This window comes from Neodiprion lecontei, chromosome 5 (genome assembly GCF_021901455.1).
Source record: "Neodiprion lecontei isolate iyNeoLeco1 chromosome 5, iyNeoLeco1.1, whole genome shotgun sequence".
NCBI lineage: Eukaryota > Metazoa > Arthropoda > Insecta > Hymenoptera > Diprionidae > Neodiprion > Neodiprion lecontei.
In genome coordinates this window covers 9,665,358-9,682,573 of record NC_060264.1, presented here as the reverse complement: position 1 = coordinate 9,682,573, position 17,216 = coordinate 9,665,358, and the positions used below count along the sequence as shown (strand labels likewise).

The 17,216-nt window shown below is 35.3% G+C and overlaps 2 protein-coding genes across 3 annotated transcripts in view; both read left to right on the top strand.

The window, feature by feature from the left end:
* Positions 1–471: 471 nt before the first annotated feature.
* Positions 472–4,863, top strand: LOC107222321 (RING-type E3 ubiquitin-protein ligase PPIL2). The gene is made up of 9 exons (XM_015661630.2): positions 472–614; positions 1,323–1,689; positions 2,078–2,243; positions 2,700–2,848; positions 3,069–3,192; positions 3,278–3,426; positions 3,509–3,660; positions 3,754–4,092; positions 4,576–4,863. The coding sequence occupies exons 1-9, from the start codon at positions 583–585 to the stop codon at positions 4,661–4,663; spliced, it is 1,566 nt and encodes a 521-aa protein (XP_015517116.1). The 5' UTR covers positions 472–582; the 3' UTR covers positions 4,664–4,863.
* A 586-nt stretch (positions 4,864–5,449) lies between these two features.
* LOC107222326 (leupaxin) overlaps positions 5,450–17,216 on the top strand; it is a 48,122-nt gene continuing 36,355 nt past the window's right edge. The window contains exon 1 of one of the 2 annotated variants that reach the window (XM_046741783.1): positions 5,450–5,584. In XM_046741783.1, the coding sequence (XP_046597739.1) occupies positions 5,572–5,584 (13 nt within the window). In that variant the 5' untranslated portion in view covers positions 5,450–5,571. Of the gene's footprint in view, positions 5,585–10,051; positions 10,540–17,216 lie in introns of those variants that run through there. The other variant, XM_046741781.1, reaches the window with a different exon arrangement.

Sequence of the window (17,216 nt, the reverse complement as noted above, 5' to 3'; positions counted from 1 at the left end):
ACTTCGTGCTCAAATATGGCGGTTCTATTTACGGACTTTGCATATTTTGCTTATAAAAACAGCCCACGCTCATAAAACTATGACAGTATGGATGCTCCGCAGTTTCAAGTGAATCGTTAAAAATTTAAACATCAATTTTGTTTCACTTGACACCGAAATGATGGTGTTGTTCGCGAAATTGTTAATCGTCGGTATCTGACCAATAATAACTAATTTCTTTGGCAATTCTGTTGAACATTTATACCTTAAGTCTGGCAGCACTTACGCTACTCCTATCAAGTTATCAAATATGAGAAGGAAAATATATTCAGTATTTTCCTTCTCAATTTATTCGGGAAACTATATTCCCAGTTACCGACCATCCATTCTCAAAGTCATCGAGTGCCAGGATTGAACATCACTGCCGGAAACACTTCCCAAATTTTGAAGCGCTTCACTAGCGTTCCTAGAGTGACTTTGCTTCCAGCAAGTGACACAGTCGTAGAGAGCGCTTCGAACGCGTGTGTTTATTGGACTTTATTTTGACAAGTTAACATATAATAAACTTTTTCCCTTTGATCGAATAACAAGGAAACTATCACCATGGGGAAGCGACAGCATCAAAAAGATAAAATGTAAGTATTTATGAAGCCCTTTAAAACCTTCTTCATCAGCAGTGAATTGTATAATCTTCTATTACAATTTTGAGGTTATGGTCGAATCAATATTTGGGCCATGTTAAAGTTTAACATCGTAATAATGATCTCACAATCCCGATGTTCACTTAAACTGCCTAACTTATGAGACGACCTTGTCTCATTGTTATGAACACTTGATTATATTTATTTCAGAGATGATGAATATGCAAAAATTGACAAAACCTTCACCGTAACATGAACTTTCATTCAATTTCTAGTTATCTACCTTTTACAAATGTATTACTTCATTTTCCGTACATTCTTACCAAAATATACAATCAACTTAAATCTGGCAGGGTTTGATCTACACTCCCGAAGAATTCCGATTCAAATTTCACTATAAAGTTGGAGACTATTAATTTTTCAACTATATTTTAATACTTTCGTCCTGCATGCAATTTAATGCAATTTGAATGATATCTAGTCGGGTTTTCCAGAAAACAAGAAAGCCTTTACATAAATGCTTGCAGGAATTCAGTCAATACTGAAACTATTGAATTATTTAGGGGATTCTAACAATCTTAGCATCTATATTTAATTTGGTAGTCAAATTAATCAAGGACATAGTATAAATGTAAAATGTTTAAAAATCATATTGGGTTTACATGGCAACATGAATAAGTTAAATCTAATTGTTCACTTTAGGTACCTGACCTATACGGAATGGACAACATTGTACGGTGGCAAGAAAGCGGGAACATTAGAATCAACAGAGGACACAACATTCCGTCGTTTGCCGTACAATCATTGCTGCGTGAGCCTGCAACCCTTTGAACATCCGTACTGCGATGTGGATGGAAATGTGTTTGAGCTGCAGGCGATCGTGGATTATATTAAGAGGTTCAAACATAATCCAGTGACAGGAAAACCTCTAGATGCCAAATCTTTGACTAAATTAAATTTCTATAAAAATGCTGAGGGCGAGTATCACTGCCCTGTTCTTTTCAAAGTATTCACTAAACATTCTCACATTGTGGCCGTCAAAACAACGGGAAATGTTTATTCCTATGAGGTATGTCAGGCTAACTGGAATTTTTCCAGTGCAATATGCTTTGTAAATATTATTTGAAGGTATGAGTGTAATAGAATCTCAATTAGTCGGTTGCAGATGTTGCTGGTGGCGAATTATCCGTTTATGCCCGCCATCAGCAGTTGAGAATATTGCGACGAGTTGTAGTTACTGATTTTCAAAGAAATATCTAAGTTAATCAATTTTGTTATCAACCAAAATTATAGAATTTCATTAAACGTTTGTAAGATTTTTTATGGAAATCTTCCTAAGAGGTCAAAATACGTTACGAATGTGTTCGAGATGAAAATAAAAATGTATATCTGCCAGATGTGGTTCTATCTAGTCTAGGTAGCAAAGTTTCGTCTGTTACTTGAATTCTTAATTCCAGGCAGTTGAGCAGTTGAACATAAAGACACGAAATTGGAAGGACTTGATAAACGACCAGCCTTTTGAACGGAAGGATCTAATCACTATTCACGACCCTAGCAACGCAAACAAGTTCAACTTGTCTACCTTTCATCATATTAAAAACAATCTGCGAGTGGAAGACGAAGGTTTGATTTTCTTTTGTGGAAAAATTCTTACTATATTACACCATCTCATGGGAAATAAGTAAAGCATGAAAAGAACAAAAAACTTGATGCATACTGAAAGCACTGCTCAAATGATCTAGGTATCTTCGGTTGTAACATTTATGATCTTACAGCAAACTATTAAGAGCATTGCTGTATTCAGTAATAATTTAATTTATTGTACAGTGAGACGTCAATTGTTCAAAATAATTAAAGGACATAGGTATTTACCAAATAGAAATAGAATAGGCTTAATAGAATTTATGTATTTAATATTAAACTCAAAAAGAAAATAATTGGAAGACAGTTTGTGGAATCCAGAATTGACCATAAATTAATTTTTTTGTCACTTGAATTTGCTTCTAGTTTCTATACTTTATCATTTAGATATGCCAATTTTATGACGATGCTCATAAATACTATTTTTATATACTGCAGAGATAACAAAGGAGCGCAAGGATCCCAATGCTAAACTAAAAACTGTATCTTCTGAAACCAGAGAAATATTGGAGGAGTTGAACAGAGAATTCAAGCCTGTGGAGCCTAAAGATACGTCCACTAAAGATAAAGCGGACAAGTTCAATGCTGTAAGAGAGAAGACAGTGATAATCCTTTGTCGATTACATAGCATACGTTACGTACCTTTCGATATATCAGCTTGTTTACCTGGCCAAAATTCATCTCGAAGTCTTTATTCAGTGATGAATTGTTAACCAATATATACGGAGCTGTAATGACTGACATGACCACGTAGATATCTTCAAAGGCCGAAAACATACTTATGGCTGCATTGTTGTGTTACTTCAGGCACATTATTCTACGGGAGCTGTGGCTGCAGGCTTTACATCGACTGTAATGCCAAGAGAAACGACACATGAAGCAGCGATCGTAGAAGAAGATTTAGTACGATATGAACGGGTAAAAAAAAAAGGTAAGTTTTAGTGCACATGAATATATTGTAGTAGTTTTCAATTAATGCAATTTTCATGCAAACATTTTTCCGCCGGTATTTTCAGGCTACGTACGGTTCATTACAAACTTTGGATCCCTAAATTTGGAGTTGTACTGCGATGTGGTTCCGAAAACTTGTGAAAACTTTATGAAACATTGTCAAGATGGGTATTACGATGGCACCAAACTGCACAGGTCTATTCGAAACTTTATGGTATGATTTTACAATGCATATTCATCGCAAAATTCAAGTTATAATACGAGCATTGATGTATGGAGCTTCATTTTCGGTGCAGATACAAGGAGGGGATCCCACAAACACTGGCAATGGCGGGACGTCAATTTGGAGCAAGCCGTTCGAAGATGAATTCAAACCAAATTTAGTTCACCAGGGACGAGGTATTTTGTCAATGGCAAATTCTGGTCCCAATACCAATGGATCTCAATTGTAAGTCTGTTGATAAAGAGTACAAAATGTTCAGTACTTCACTCACTGGACTCACCGAACGTATTTACCTTGAACAAAATTATTTTTTTACAGTTTCATAACTTACCGATCGTGCCGTCATTTAGATCGGAAGCACACAGTATTTGGTAAAATTGTTGGAGGGTTAGACACACTGAATGCGATTGAAAAAATTGAAGTTGATAACAAAGACAGGCCGATTGAAGATATAATCGTACAGCGTGCCCAAGTCTTTGTTGATCCTTTTCAGGAAGCTGATGAACAATTAGCAGCTGAACGGGCCGCTGAAATCCAAAGATTAGCACTAGAAGAATCAAATAAAAAATCTAAAAACAAAAATGAAGGAGGCAATGTACTCAAAGTGTATCGTAGTGGTGTTGGCAAATATGTGCAGTTCAATGACGAACAAACAAAGTAAGTATTTTGTCATGTGTTTAAAAAACCAGGAACTCATCTACATATTTAATGTTATTTATCGACTGATAAAAGAACAAAAATATATATTGGAAATTATAAAAGTCTAAGAAACTTCTATTGTTTTCATTACGTTTCAATAGTTTTCTTTGCATCTTTTGTCCGACCAAATCAAAATATGCAATAGAGCAGGGATCACTAATAATATCATTAACCCAATATACTTCACTTATTCCATATCGTACATATTTTTCATATGAATTTAAAATTTCTTGACAGTATCAAATCATAGTGGTGAACAGTCTTAGAAAACCTTAAAATATCCTGGCGTTATAAAATCCTACAATCATTCTCAATCGGTTTTATTTAATGATTTTCTTTGCTTATACTAATATAACTAATAATAAATAATACATTCGACAAATAATATCGAAATATCTTTACTAGTAATTATTGAACTTTACAATTGTATGGTTTTTGCAGGACTGAAAAGGTAGACACGAGCAGTGAGCCAAAACCTAAGAAGATTAAAGATGCATCTTATACGTTTAAAAATTTTTCTGCGTGGTGAAAGAATATCCTTAAAAATACATTGTAATTATATTCATGAATTGTATAGTTTTATCAGTGTTGAATATTGCCCACAAAGTTGAAAATATTCAAATTTTTTAAATATTTTTTTTTCAACTCACTAAATATAATATTAAAAAAAAAAAAACTCAACGCTTTATTCTAATACTAGAAATTTATCCGTTATGTTAGCTTGCCTAAGTCTGTTACACTGCAATATAACTGAAACCAAAAATAATCTTCTGAATCGAAAATAGTCACCAAAAAATATTTGTCGGCCATATTAACATCTTTAAATTTGCGAGAAGATTATTTTCATAAATAATAAAATTTTCAAAAATGAAGTATTGTATTTCGGATTGCTTCAAGGCAGTTTTGTCATCTGTGTTTGCATATGCTGTGTCAGGGGTCTGGATTTTTTTTGATTGCAAACACTTCATAACCAACGGAAATAGTTGAAAACAAGTTTTATACATGCTACATTATTGAAAGATGGAAAAAAAATGTATACCAATTACGGTGAATTAATTTATAATATAAACTACAATTGGTAAAATACAATCAGATATTTATTATACGTAATAATTGATGAAGCACATAAATCAGGATGGAGAAGTAAAATACATGTATCGCATACAAGCGTCATTAAATCGGCATTCATCATTTTCTATAATAGTATCATAAGTCGAGTAATTCGTTCTCAGAAAACAATTATGTATGTATATTAGGCAAAGGCAGAGCTGGGCTCCTCCATGTTTGATGTTTCGCCGCTAGTCTCTTATCGAAATCCTTCCATATTGTCATCGGTGACGTACCGTCTTCGGATTGTGGCCTTTTGCAATCAGTTTTTTAATAACAGTGCCTGTGAAATAGTGGCCCGGAATTTCCTCGAGGCAACTGGTCAAAGCTATGGATGACTTAGGTAAGTACTTATTAATTTAAATAATAAACAGTGACAGAGATAACCTCAAATGTCGCACTTGCTGATTTTTAGGAGTGTGCATGTTCTGTTTTTGCGAGAGTTCATTACATTCGTCCTGTACCAGGTACCTTAAACACGAACGAACATTTACATACGTTCGTACATTCTCTCGTTTGCAATTCAAACGATATTGCATAATGTAACCAAATATTCCATTATCGCCTTACAGTGCGCATTTTGATTGATGCGTCTCCGTCTCGTTAAATACGGCGGGAATTTTCGAACTGTTACTAGTGTTGAGCATGCAGAAGCGATTCATGAAATTGCTGGAGTATAATTCAACGTAACGAGTATGTAAGCTACAGCAAGCTATGCTCTGTAAATGTGTTTGTAGAATGATTATGAGTATGAAGTTACTTACGTTACTGTAACGATGCATGTCTAAGAAAAATCGTTACTTCGCATCTTTAGGAATATCCGAGATTTAGTAAACCATTATAAACAAAAAATACTTTAATTTTGAAAAGCCAACTCCTTGAAAGTAATTTAAACATTTCCCAATAATTATATGATTTTTTAGCACAAGCTTTCGTAACGTTAACGTTACTAACTTCAGCCTGATGAATGATTGATGAGATTTTTGTTGAATTTATAAGGTTCAACTTAATAACGTTGCTGCAACAATGCGTTGAAAGAAACATTACTATATTTCAATATCAGAATAATTTTTAAGGAGTTGAATTTCCAAAATACGAGTCTTCCACTTTTGTATTATGATTTACTAAATTGCAGATAATCCTAAAGTTTCGAAAAAGCGAGTTTTCATAGAAATACATCGTGATGGTAATCGCATTTAAGTTTATTACTTTGGATTTTTGGACAAATTAAAATGTTGAAGATTTTTTTATTTACACACACGAATGATGTTTTCTGTAAAAATAAAATACGATCGGACTTACAGGGTTCGAAAACTAACAGCAAGTTGATGCATTTCATCAAGGGATGCTATAGACTTCTGTTTTATCAACCCATTTGTTTTTACAAATTATTCGATAACCGTCAATGATTCGGCAGTACTCTGAGTGCCCAACGCAGGCGTTTTATTATGAGGAATAATGAAAAGCGCACAATTTGCCGCAATCGTTTTGACAATGCGAATTTGAGGAATTCGCAATAAACAAAATTAGTCATTCGCATGTGATGCATCGTAAATGAGAAAATAACAGATGACAAGTGACAATCGCGAAACGCCTCCTCGGCGTCTCGATCGGCATGAAAACATGCGTGATGATTTATTCGACATGTGTATAACATACATACCCATGGACGCGCAGAGGTATCCCACCTGCTAGGAGAATCGTTTTCGAACGCGAGGACGTTCTGACATGACACACGCACCTAATGTGTATGTATGTACGTACGCAAACGAAATATCGCCGAGGGAGGGAGGAATCAAGTGCTTAACTATTATCTGGGTGGTCATGGCATCGCGGGTCTCGCGTCAGTCTTATCCCGACTTCTCTGAAGCTAGCTGTCAATCGCGCGTGATCTTTAAATCCGACGAGTACTTGTGCGTATAAACATGAAAATGTTAGCGTGACGTAATTAGTGACCGTCGATAACGTCGCGAGGTTCAAATCGTATCATCCGATTGTTTTTACTTTTTATTTTAAACAACTTTTCATCGACGACGCACACATATAACCCGTTTGACCGATCGTTAAAATTTGAAAGTTTTAATCAATCCATTATAGCTGCGGCGCATACTTTCACGGCTATATGCGTCTTATCTGTACCTTATCCCGAACTGTTTCGATTATGTAGGTATATATATATATATATATATATTTAAAAATGATAAACGGACTCTCACGGTGAAATCTAGGACAAAATCGATCCAGGAATCCAAGCCCCATTAACCATGAAGTAACAATTTTAGTTGTTCAACCAAGTTTCTCTTGCCGTCGCCCGTTCTTCGTTGTTCAGCTTGATTGGATTTTCTTATTTTTGTTTCAGTTCTTCGTTATTGTTTTAATTCGGTGTCTTCAGTGATATATTTTCCAGACGCGGTGGTTTAAATTTTTCCGTTTATATATCCTTTCAGTTCCATAAATTGGAATGCTTTTTTTCCAACACAGAAAATATGGTATCAATTTTGTCACATCGTGATTATAATCAATGCTTACTTGTGCAATCTCATATTCTTGCCCGTTACGTTAAAATCGCTTGATTTGCTGTTTTGCAAAGTCATTGTCAAGGACGTGAGATACTTTTAATTGCAGATATTTTGATTTATCACATTGTATTCGATGCATCGTCGTGTATTTATATCTCCGCGGTAAAACGTGAAAAGAAGCAAGAGAAAACGCCAAATGTCTCTTAAGTTTCTGTTACGTAAACGGCGATTATACCACAATCATTTCTTTATTCTTTATTTTCCATGCATGGCATCCGAAATCCTAACACGTGCAGTGTGCAGTTTTAAAATCAACCAGTTTCATCGATATTGTACTTTTACGTAATTATACACTCGTACGTGCCTAGTTTTCACCGTTTCCGATTCGTTAGAGGAACTGCCTATGTACTTACCGATGTATTTTTTTCGTCACGGGATGTTAAACGCCGGTCTTTCACACCTCGAGATCTTTAATAGGGGAAAAATGGAAAGAGACTGAAGTCAGTAACGTTAACGCAACGAAACATAGAGGAGAAAAATCACTATTTTGCAATGTCATAGTGACTTTGAAGTATCCAAATTTCCAAAATATATATTTTCTGTATCTCAGATATTCCTGAAATTGTGAGATAATTTTATCCGAAACATGAACCATTACAATGACGTTACCAACTTCAGCTTCATAAAATGGAAGCTTAACAACCGATCACGAATGTCACCTACCGGTGTTACCAATCTTTTTTAACGCATGTACCAAAACCTAAAAACCAATAACGAACGGAGGCTGATACACCTCATCCACCCATATGTGTATAGATATTGTTTTTTTTTCGCGATTTTTTGCATGTAATGTATCGCAAAACAATCGATTTTTATTTTTCGACGTATAGGCGAATTTCACATCTCTTATCACGATAGAGTGGATAATATCAATCCTGTAGGTTATTATACAGTACACTTAAATACGTATATAGAGATAATATAAAACATACACACGTTGAAAACAAAAAGTACTTTTTTCATTTACATAATTGCCTTGTAATAGAGCTTCGCGGAATCCTTTTATTCCGTTTAGCATATATTTTCATCGACTATATATGGACTGTGCAATCGAATAAAGGTTCAATATTTTAGTCCAATACACGACATTTTACTATATCCGCTCTAGAAACGAGAAATGAACATCGGCAATTTTTTTTTTCCGAGAGAGAAAAGCGTATGATCTTACAACAAACTAATTTTCATGAGAAATTGTAGATGGTCACTATTTAAGTGAGTAAAATCTTTTTCTAAAATTTCTAATCAAGAGCCCGACCATAATTTTTTTTTATCAGCTTGCAAAAAACAATCGCTAAATATAGGCAAATGAAACTAGATATTTGAATAATATATTTCAATTCGATAATTTTTGGTAAATTATTCTCTAAATTATTTTTATTTTCGGTAAATATATTTCGGGAATTTCGCAGTTTACTTGGACCTGTACATTTTTTTTATGAAATCTGACCCGCATATGGGCGTTTTTGAAGTTCCAAATTTGAAAAGTTCCGAAAATTAAAATATACTCGTACAGCGTAATTTTGCTCAACGAGTGGGTGTAAAAAATCAGAATAACCGAAAATCAGAATGCCCAGGATTCCGAACGTAAAAATGTCGAAAATCCAAAACAAAGACGGATCAAAGTGGTGAAATTTCACAACGCCAGAAATTCACGGAACTGAAAACCTTCAATCTTCAGAATATCGATGTTTAAGATTTTTAAATTTTTTTCATTTTCACACTTTTCGAATTTTTCAAATTCCGAATTTTAACCTCGCCCCGCATACAGGACACAAGTTCCACCCCTCGAACCGCATCGGCATCATCATTGGCCGTAGTCGCGTGAGCTTCAGGAGAAGCATTGCGATCCTCGACTCCACGCCGATCCATTTTTCGGATCGATCCGCTCGCCGATCTACAAAACGAGACGTGAAGCAAATGATGAAGAACCGTAACATGCTAACCCCGAACAACACGAACAGTATATACATATATAGCTCCGCATTATCATTCCTAGACAGTCCTCAAACCGTTCGTTTGTCCATCGTTTCGTTCGTTCGTTTCGTTCGTTCATCGGACGTAGTAGCAAACGTGCCAAGGATTGTATTTTTAGTAGAGATACCTAGTAGCCAGTGACACGGTGCAACGTGCGTTGGGTTGGACCGTTGGCGGGAATCTGCTACAGGGTGATGGTAGGCCTGAAATATACCTGGTCATGCCTACGCGGACTCTTCTTCTAGCTCTACTCATCCTTCCCATCCAATTCCGCGAGGAGAAGCTTTGGAAGTTAGACAGAAGAAGCTGAAGACACCGCGTCACTCCCAAAGCGAGAATCCTTTCTCCAGACAGTCCAATTCCTTCATCGTCACTTTCCATTTACGGCAAAATGCGATCGCCAAGAGTAGAATGTCTTATTGATTGATCCTTGTCCCGAAAGTTTGAGTCCAGGACCTCCGACGGCAGCGTCATCCGGATATTTTGACGACTTTAAACCAATTTATCAGTTTTCGAAAAGCGTGTGCAGCTGAATAGTGAAATAAAGTGTACGAGTGGTTGGCGTTCGTGGTGTTCATAAAGTGTGCTGGATAATCACACGCGTTGTGTGCTTTTGACTCTGTCATTTTACACGCATATTATCGTCCGATAATGGCCATGGATCGATCGATGTACGGCAAGGTGGAACCGGGTGCTACTTATCAACCGTATCGCATCACGGTAAAAAATGGATCCTCACCAGGATGTAAGTCGTTCATTGTTCTCAGTTTACATTTTATTGGCTCTTCCTCTCAATTGTGCTGCATGAATATCCGATGTGTCCGCTGGTGCGATATAAAGATGTTCGATTTTACTTGAAACCTATTGTGAAAATAACTATGAAAATACAAATGTGCAGGGTATCATTTAATCATCGCGAATTATTTGCAAGACGGATCGATGTGATGTTCTACTCGATATAGGGATCGCAATGTTTCCTTGTTTCAAATACTTTCAACGTTCATCTTGAAACTGTTCTCCCGAAATCGTTCCACCAGCTTCCTTCGTTTTTGGAAGTGGATGAACAATGTGGATTGAATGTCATACTAACGATAAGTAAGCAGCATCCTTTAAGATTTCAATGATTTTGGCTATTTCGCAAGCACCTGCTCGTCTCTTTTACCTCGAAACTAAATTATTGCGGTTCATAAGAATGATTTCAATGGATACTCTTACTGCTTGTCAGGTTCGTAATTCTCATCGGTCAGATATCAGAGAACCCGATTCGTGAGAAAATTTGAAAACTTTCTAAATGGAAAAATATCTAAATTTCAGTTCATTTCTACTAAATCTCGAATCATCAAATGCCATGTTTGTAACATTGAAACTATAGCTACGTATAATTGTCACGAACAGATCAGGAAGATTTTTAACATCCGATGATAATTTTGGGCATTCGATTGAGTGTTAAGTTTGAAGAAAAAGGAAAAGTGATCGATCCTTATACACAGTAAAATAAAATACGGTGCTTGCGGTAATTAACCCCGCGGTATGTTCACCCTTGTGTACAAGTTACGACTGTTATATAGTCTAATTTGATATTCAGGAAGTCTAAAGCAGAAGCCCGTTGGCCGTCGGCCAACATTTGTGTATATAAGAGAATAAAAATGACAAGTTTAATTTTACCTACATGTATTATATATCGTCTACGTAAATGTCTTTATTTAAAAAAAAAAAAAAGTATGTTTACTCGTATTTCTTTACTACGTTCAAAGCTACAAGGAAATGCAGCTTTCGTAAAATATATGAATACACGTGGACAGGAATATGATATGTTTAAAGACCCTGGAAATAGAGTCTCCGTCGGTCGAGAATAGAGCTAGTTTTGAATGAACGACACTGCATTATTATTGTCGCCTTTGGAATACACGTATCTATTTACTACGCGTCGTAAAGTTTGCGACGTGAAGATCCGATTCCGTAGAAGAAAAAGACGCGTGTTGGGTAAAAATGGTCTGACGTAACATGTGATTTTCTTCATTTCACTGGTTCCATTCAACTTATACGGCAATATTCACACGTGTTTACATAGTTTGCCATAACGCGTTAATATCTTCATTTCAATACATAATCTCGAGTATAATCCTGACATGTTAAATATTTGAATGAAATTTATTTGTAGGTATAATACTCTGCATTTATTACAATTGTACTAGCAAGGAAAAATCATTCGTTTATCCCGTGGGACTTATCAAGCATGTTCGTTTCGTTGTAAAGAAAAATTGAAATCTCGTCGCTCGCAATCAATACGCTTCACCGTCATTCGTCGGAAATTTTTTACAAATGAAAATCTAAAAAAATTGTTTACCGACAGTCGTTTTATCTGCATTGAAATTTTCTCGAAGATACGTTCATCGTTGCGTGTGCATTTTTTCAAATCAACTATCTGGTTAATAATAGTTATAACTGTTTTTATTACACAATGTTCGAGAACCGTTAGAATAAAGAACTGAAAGTATAAGTACATTCACGTACATATCTGCACATTGCCTGAATAAATACTGCAGAGATTACACGTTACGTCACGATTCTATCATGCGTATTAATAATGGTACGCATCTATTATAATAGACGATCAGTCTCTCCAGATGAGGTCGTGGCTAATTCGTATGATAAATAGCTTCGGTGAATATAAAATGACCACTCCACATACCATTTATAGTCACTGTATGTATGTGTATATCACTGCAACGAGAATAGAAGAAGCAGAGGAAGAAGAAAAAGAAGATCAATTAGTCAGCTACGAAATACGTAGCGCAGCCCTCATTGCGACGATCACTCAGAGTCAATCTAACTTCTGACGATCAATCTTACAAACTTTCTTCTTCCGATGCTTCACGCGTCAACTTCTATCGATGAGAAAAAAAATAAATAAATTGATAACCGTACAAAAAGTAATGAAAAGTTTTACTTTATTCGTCGCTCAAAAGGAAGAGAGACTGCAGAGAAAATAAAAAACAACCTTTCAGAGAAATCTCGAGTTTTTTTGGTTTCTTTGTCAAAATTTTTTTAAATCGTCTTTGAACTAAAATTTACTATCCATTCTATTCTTAAAATGTTTCATATCAATCGTTTATATAGATTAAGGTTGTTTCATTTTACTTGCGTTTTTATATGTTTACTTGTAAATGTGAAATGACCGAACTATGATAATTCTTCGTATTTTTCTTCCCTTTTTTTTTTTTAAATTGTACAATTTTTTTATTTTGACATGAATATTTTATAATTATTCGATTGTTTTGTTACATAAAGTTGTTGTTCCAATTTACCAAACGTTCTAATTTTTTTCATCTGCCGCAATTTGCGAACGTCAAGTGTTTATCCCCTATTTCGTCTTCTGTACATGAAATTTTCGTTTACGTTTTACATTTATTACAAAAAAAGTAGATGAATGTAAATTTTACACGAGATTCGGAAAATTGTGATGAGTCTTTTGAGAATTTGCAATCACTCTTAATATTTATAAATAATACACCAGTTGAATAAAAAATCTGTAAACAATTGAGGCTTCTGATCCAGAGTTGGGACAAATGGCAGAAATTTTTTTCAACAAAATCAGAAATGACGAGGATCAGACGTTTCTTGGCTTTGCATGGAATTCTCCATACATATAGTTGTCGGAACGTTGTGTACCATTCACAACACGTGTTGTTACCTATAATGACGTGATCCAATGTGCAGGGTTAACGTCCTCGTACAATTCTGGCATCAGGACTGCAGTTACGTGTATGTATGTATATGGGGTATTCCACGCCAATTCGACCTGGGTTTTAACCTTGACCTCTTAGATTTGGCGCGCTATTTTTTCTATGATTGTTCTTACTTTGAAAGGTACTCAATTTGGTTTTTTTTTTCCCACTAAATTTGAATTTTCTACAATTTTTTGAAACGATTGTATCGACTGACCTAAATTACAAATTTGAAAAAATTCTGAAAAATCCTGTGTCAGATATAAAAATTTTCAAGCTTGGACCCGGGGTGGGCCAATTTTTCCATCTTACTGTTTTCAAGCTATTTCCGAAAAAAAAACGTTAAAACAATTAGAAGTGGAAGTCATTTTACTATGAATGGTTGCTGAAACATTTTTATACGTCACATTGGATATTTGAAAATGGTATGTGCTTAGTTCACCTGGACCCATCAATATATAATTTGTCATACGAGAGCAGCGATGAAACTAATAAGCAGGTAATTAATTCACAGGGTGTGATAGTCAGTGACTTGGAAAATGTGTCGAATTGTATCGAAATCTTTGTGAAGATGTATAAGAATTATGAATTACAATTTTAACTTCACTCGACATTCATTGTAAATAGTGATTCTGAAATGCATTTTTACTTTTTCGGGCATTCTTCTGAAACCGTTGTTCGCTTAGAAGTCTATTTCTAATTCACAGTTGCCTCTCCCCCCTGAATTAATATGCTTATCGCATAGGTCGATAGACAAAACTGAAAAAAATACGAACGTGTTTTACAGTCAAGCATAAGATGATTTAAAGAATACAAAAGAAGTCTGTAACAATGTACGTTTATACAAGGTGTTCTTTCAAATTTCTTACAAACGATATGTCTGATTAAATGGAACTGCAGGCACAAAAGCAAGAAATTACTGCAATCCAACGAAATGGCGAAGGAAACGAATAGCAACTAGAACTTTTAAGGTGCTTGAAAACTGAATTTAACCATCGAAATTGAGATGATGAACGATAGCTGCAATATCTTCTCAACGAATGTATTCTTGGTCGTGAGTTGATTAAGTTCGTAAAATTCATTTGTTTCCTTATCCCCCACCTTTGTCTTCTTCATCTTCTTGTTATTTCTATTCTTCTTTATTTACTTCGGTGTTCGTTCGAACGTTAAATAAAATACCTAGTCTACGCGCACACTACGTATAGCTCGTGTGTTGATTTAAACCGTCCGTTGCCAACATAGCAGGGATGCACAAACTCTATTCGTTTTATACCGAGAAACACACGTAAAAAATTTAAATATTCTTAGGACAAAATAAAAAAAAAGAAAATTAGGTAATATATTTCTTATACTTATATTATACTCGACTGTAAAACAGTATTATATGATAATTAATTAAAAATTATACAATCCGGAAACAAAAATTGAACTTATACGTGTTGTATTTGCAAAGAAATTTGGAAGAAATTTGATAATTACGATGGCGTGAAAATCGGTGTACTCAGTTTTTGTGGTGAAAAATATGAGCTGGATGAAGTTCGTTAATTATGCTTCGATTTTGTGCATCCCTGATTTGAAGCCCTTCCCGGAAATAATAATCATCGGTTGCCGCACGTTCAAGCAGCGTTCCTACTTACAGTCGTGCTTTTCTTTCCGTTTTCCGTTGGTCTTTTTTTTTTTTTCTAGTTCTTCAGAGTCGATAATAATGCAGGCGTGCAGGTACCATTAACGCGAAGTATAATGAACGTTCTTAACATGAAACGGAAATATTTATGGAGGAAAAGCTGGTATAAATACCGGATCATTCGAGAAGCTCTTAGCCCAACGAAACGCAAAGGAAAAAAAAAAAAAAAAAAAAAAAAACTTCAAATTAAGGAACTCTTATCTTCGTAATGTTTCTTCCTGACAGATACTTCTTATTATGATATAGTGACATTTTTTAACGCGTCACATATGCGTTTTTATTTTCAGCTGTTCTGTAGATAAGTCATCAACTCATGCCAATTTAACATAGTAAATCTGTACAGAGTGATTATCCATCGGCCGAATAGTCCGTCGTCTGCTGCAATATAATGCGCATGCGTTAAAATTCGAGAGCAGTTGTTTGTCAGGGTGACCAACCGTCATAAATTCGGATAACAGGTCGCTGCGATGTTTATAACCTCAAAACTTTTAAAAATTGTTGGTATTGAGCACAACTGCCAGCGACAACTGTGAAAATTTTAGAGGTTACGTTCATGACGGTTGGTCGCCCTGACAAACAACTTGCATTCTAGCGCATGGACATTTCACTCCAGCAGACGACGGACCATTCGACCCTTAGATAATCACTCTCTATATTGTGCGCTCGCGACTGCATTACGCTGCAAAGGATGTTTTATCGTTCGTTTATAACAGGCCTCAGACTTTACGCGCGTTAATGTCCAATTGGTGCCAATTGTTCCATACCGCCAACACGAAATGGGCAAATTAATCTGTCGACACCCACGCTTTCATTAAATACGCATTATGTAAGCTGACTTTACTGTATTAATTTATACAGGACCTACATGTGGAAATGTAAAACCATTTACCACAGTTCCGTTTATTATAACGACGTAATTTACCGTCTCGTTTTCAGTTCCAACTTCAGGGTGGTCACACACCTGAAAAAACGTGGAATACCTGGAAATCTTAGGGAATTTAAAAGGGATCGTGGAAAACGTGGAATTGTTAGGGAATTTTTTTTTTCTGTTCGTGGAATAAACTGCAAGTATCAGTTTTCATAAATTGGAAATAGAAATGATTTTTTGAGATGAAAAATTTACTTTTTTCGTAGGGGAAAAAAATAGCTTAAACTAACTTTTTTGTACGTTATAGTAGTGGGTGGTCCTATACAGCTGTCGTTTACCGACATTGTCGTTTTTTTATCAATATCATTGCGTCGTCCGGTATGCGTTTATGCTTCTAACCAAATCGCCGTTACAGCCCTCCTCGTTGTCTTTAATTACTCCGAAGGTAAGAATTTTTTTCAATTCGAATTGAATTTGAACCGAATGTACAGTAAAATGCATAAATGCCTTAACTTTCCGGCTAACTTGTTTCGGTCCAAAACAAAATTTGAGCTCAATTCTATACGCGTTATCTTCTAATGACTGATGGCGATGCATCTAATCTGAAAAAATGGGATTCGTTGTCGCATAATTCGTATAGAATAGAAGTCGCATTTTGTTTCGGACCGAAAACAAGTTAGCCGAAAGCTTGAGGCATTTTACTATATATGTATGATTTAGGATCTAGTAACTTACTAGCACTGGAAAAATGTCAGAGAAATATTGCGTTTTACCTTCCGGAAAACCTGTAAATGTCATGAAATTTTGTTCCCCAAAAATTTGCGGCTACCCTAGATTAACTTGTATTTAATTATCAAAAGAACTATCATTATTAATTAATTTTTTTTACGTATTTCAATCTTCTTATTATTTATAATATTTAGAAAGATGTATTTTCACCGCTCTTTCTCTCTTTTTCTCTATACCTCGAATGTGAACAATGATATAATTTGCGAACCTGAGAAATAATTAGTCAATCACCAGACGTGTCACACCTGCGCCTATACTTGACAATGATCCTTGTTAACATTCTTCACAAAATTAACTTGCTCTTGAACTGCCCAACTTTTGAAGCTATACCGTGCGGCTAATGACTGACAGTG

Excerpts from the sequence above, each read along its gene's own strand:
- LOC107222321 (XM_015661630.2), top strand. The coding sequence starts at position 583 with ATGGGGAAGCGACAGCATCAAAAAGATAAAAT. Across the intron at positions 2,244-2,699 it reads TCTGCGAGTGGAAGACGAAG|AGATAACAAAGGAGCGCAAG; the intron begins GTTTGATTTTCT and ends TATATACTGCAG. Across the intron at positions 3,427-3,508 it reads GGTCTATTCGAAACTTTATG|ATACAAGGAGGGGATCCCAC; the intron begins GTATGATTTTAC and ends TTTTCGGTGCAG.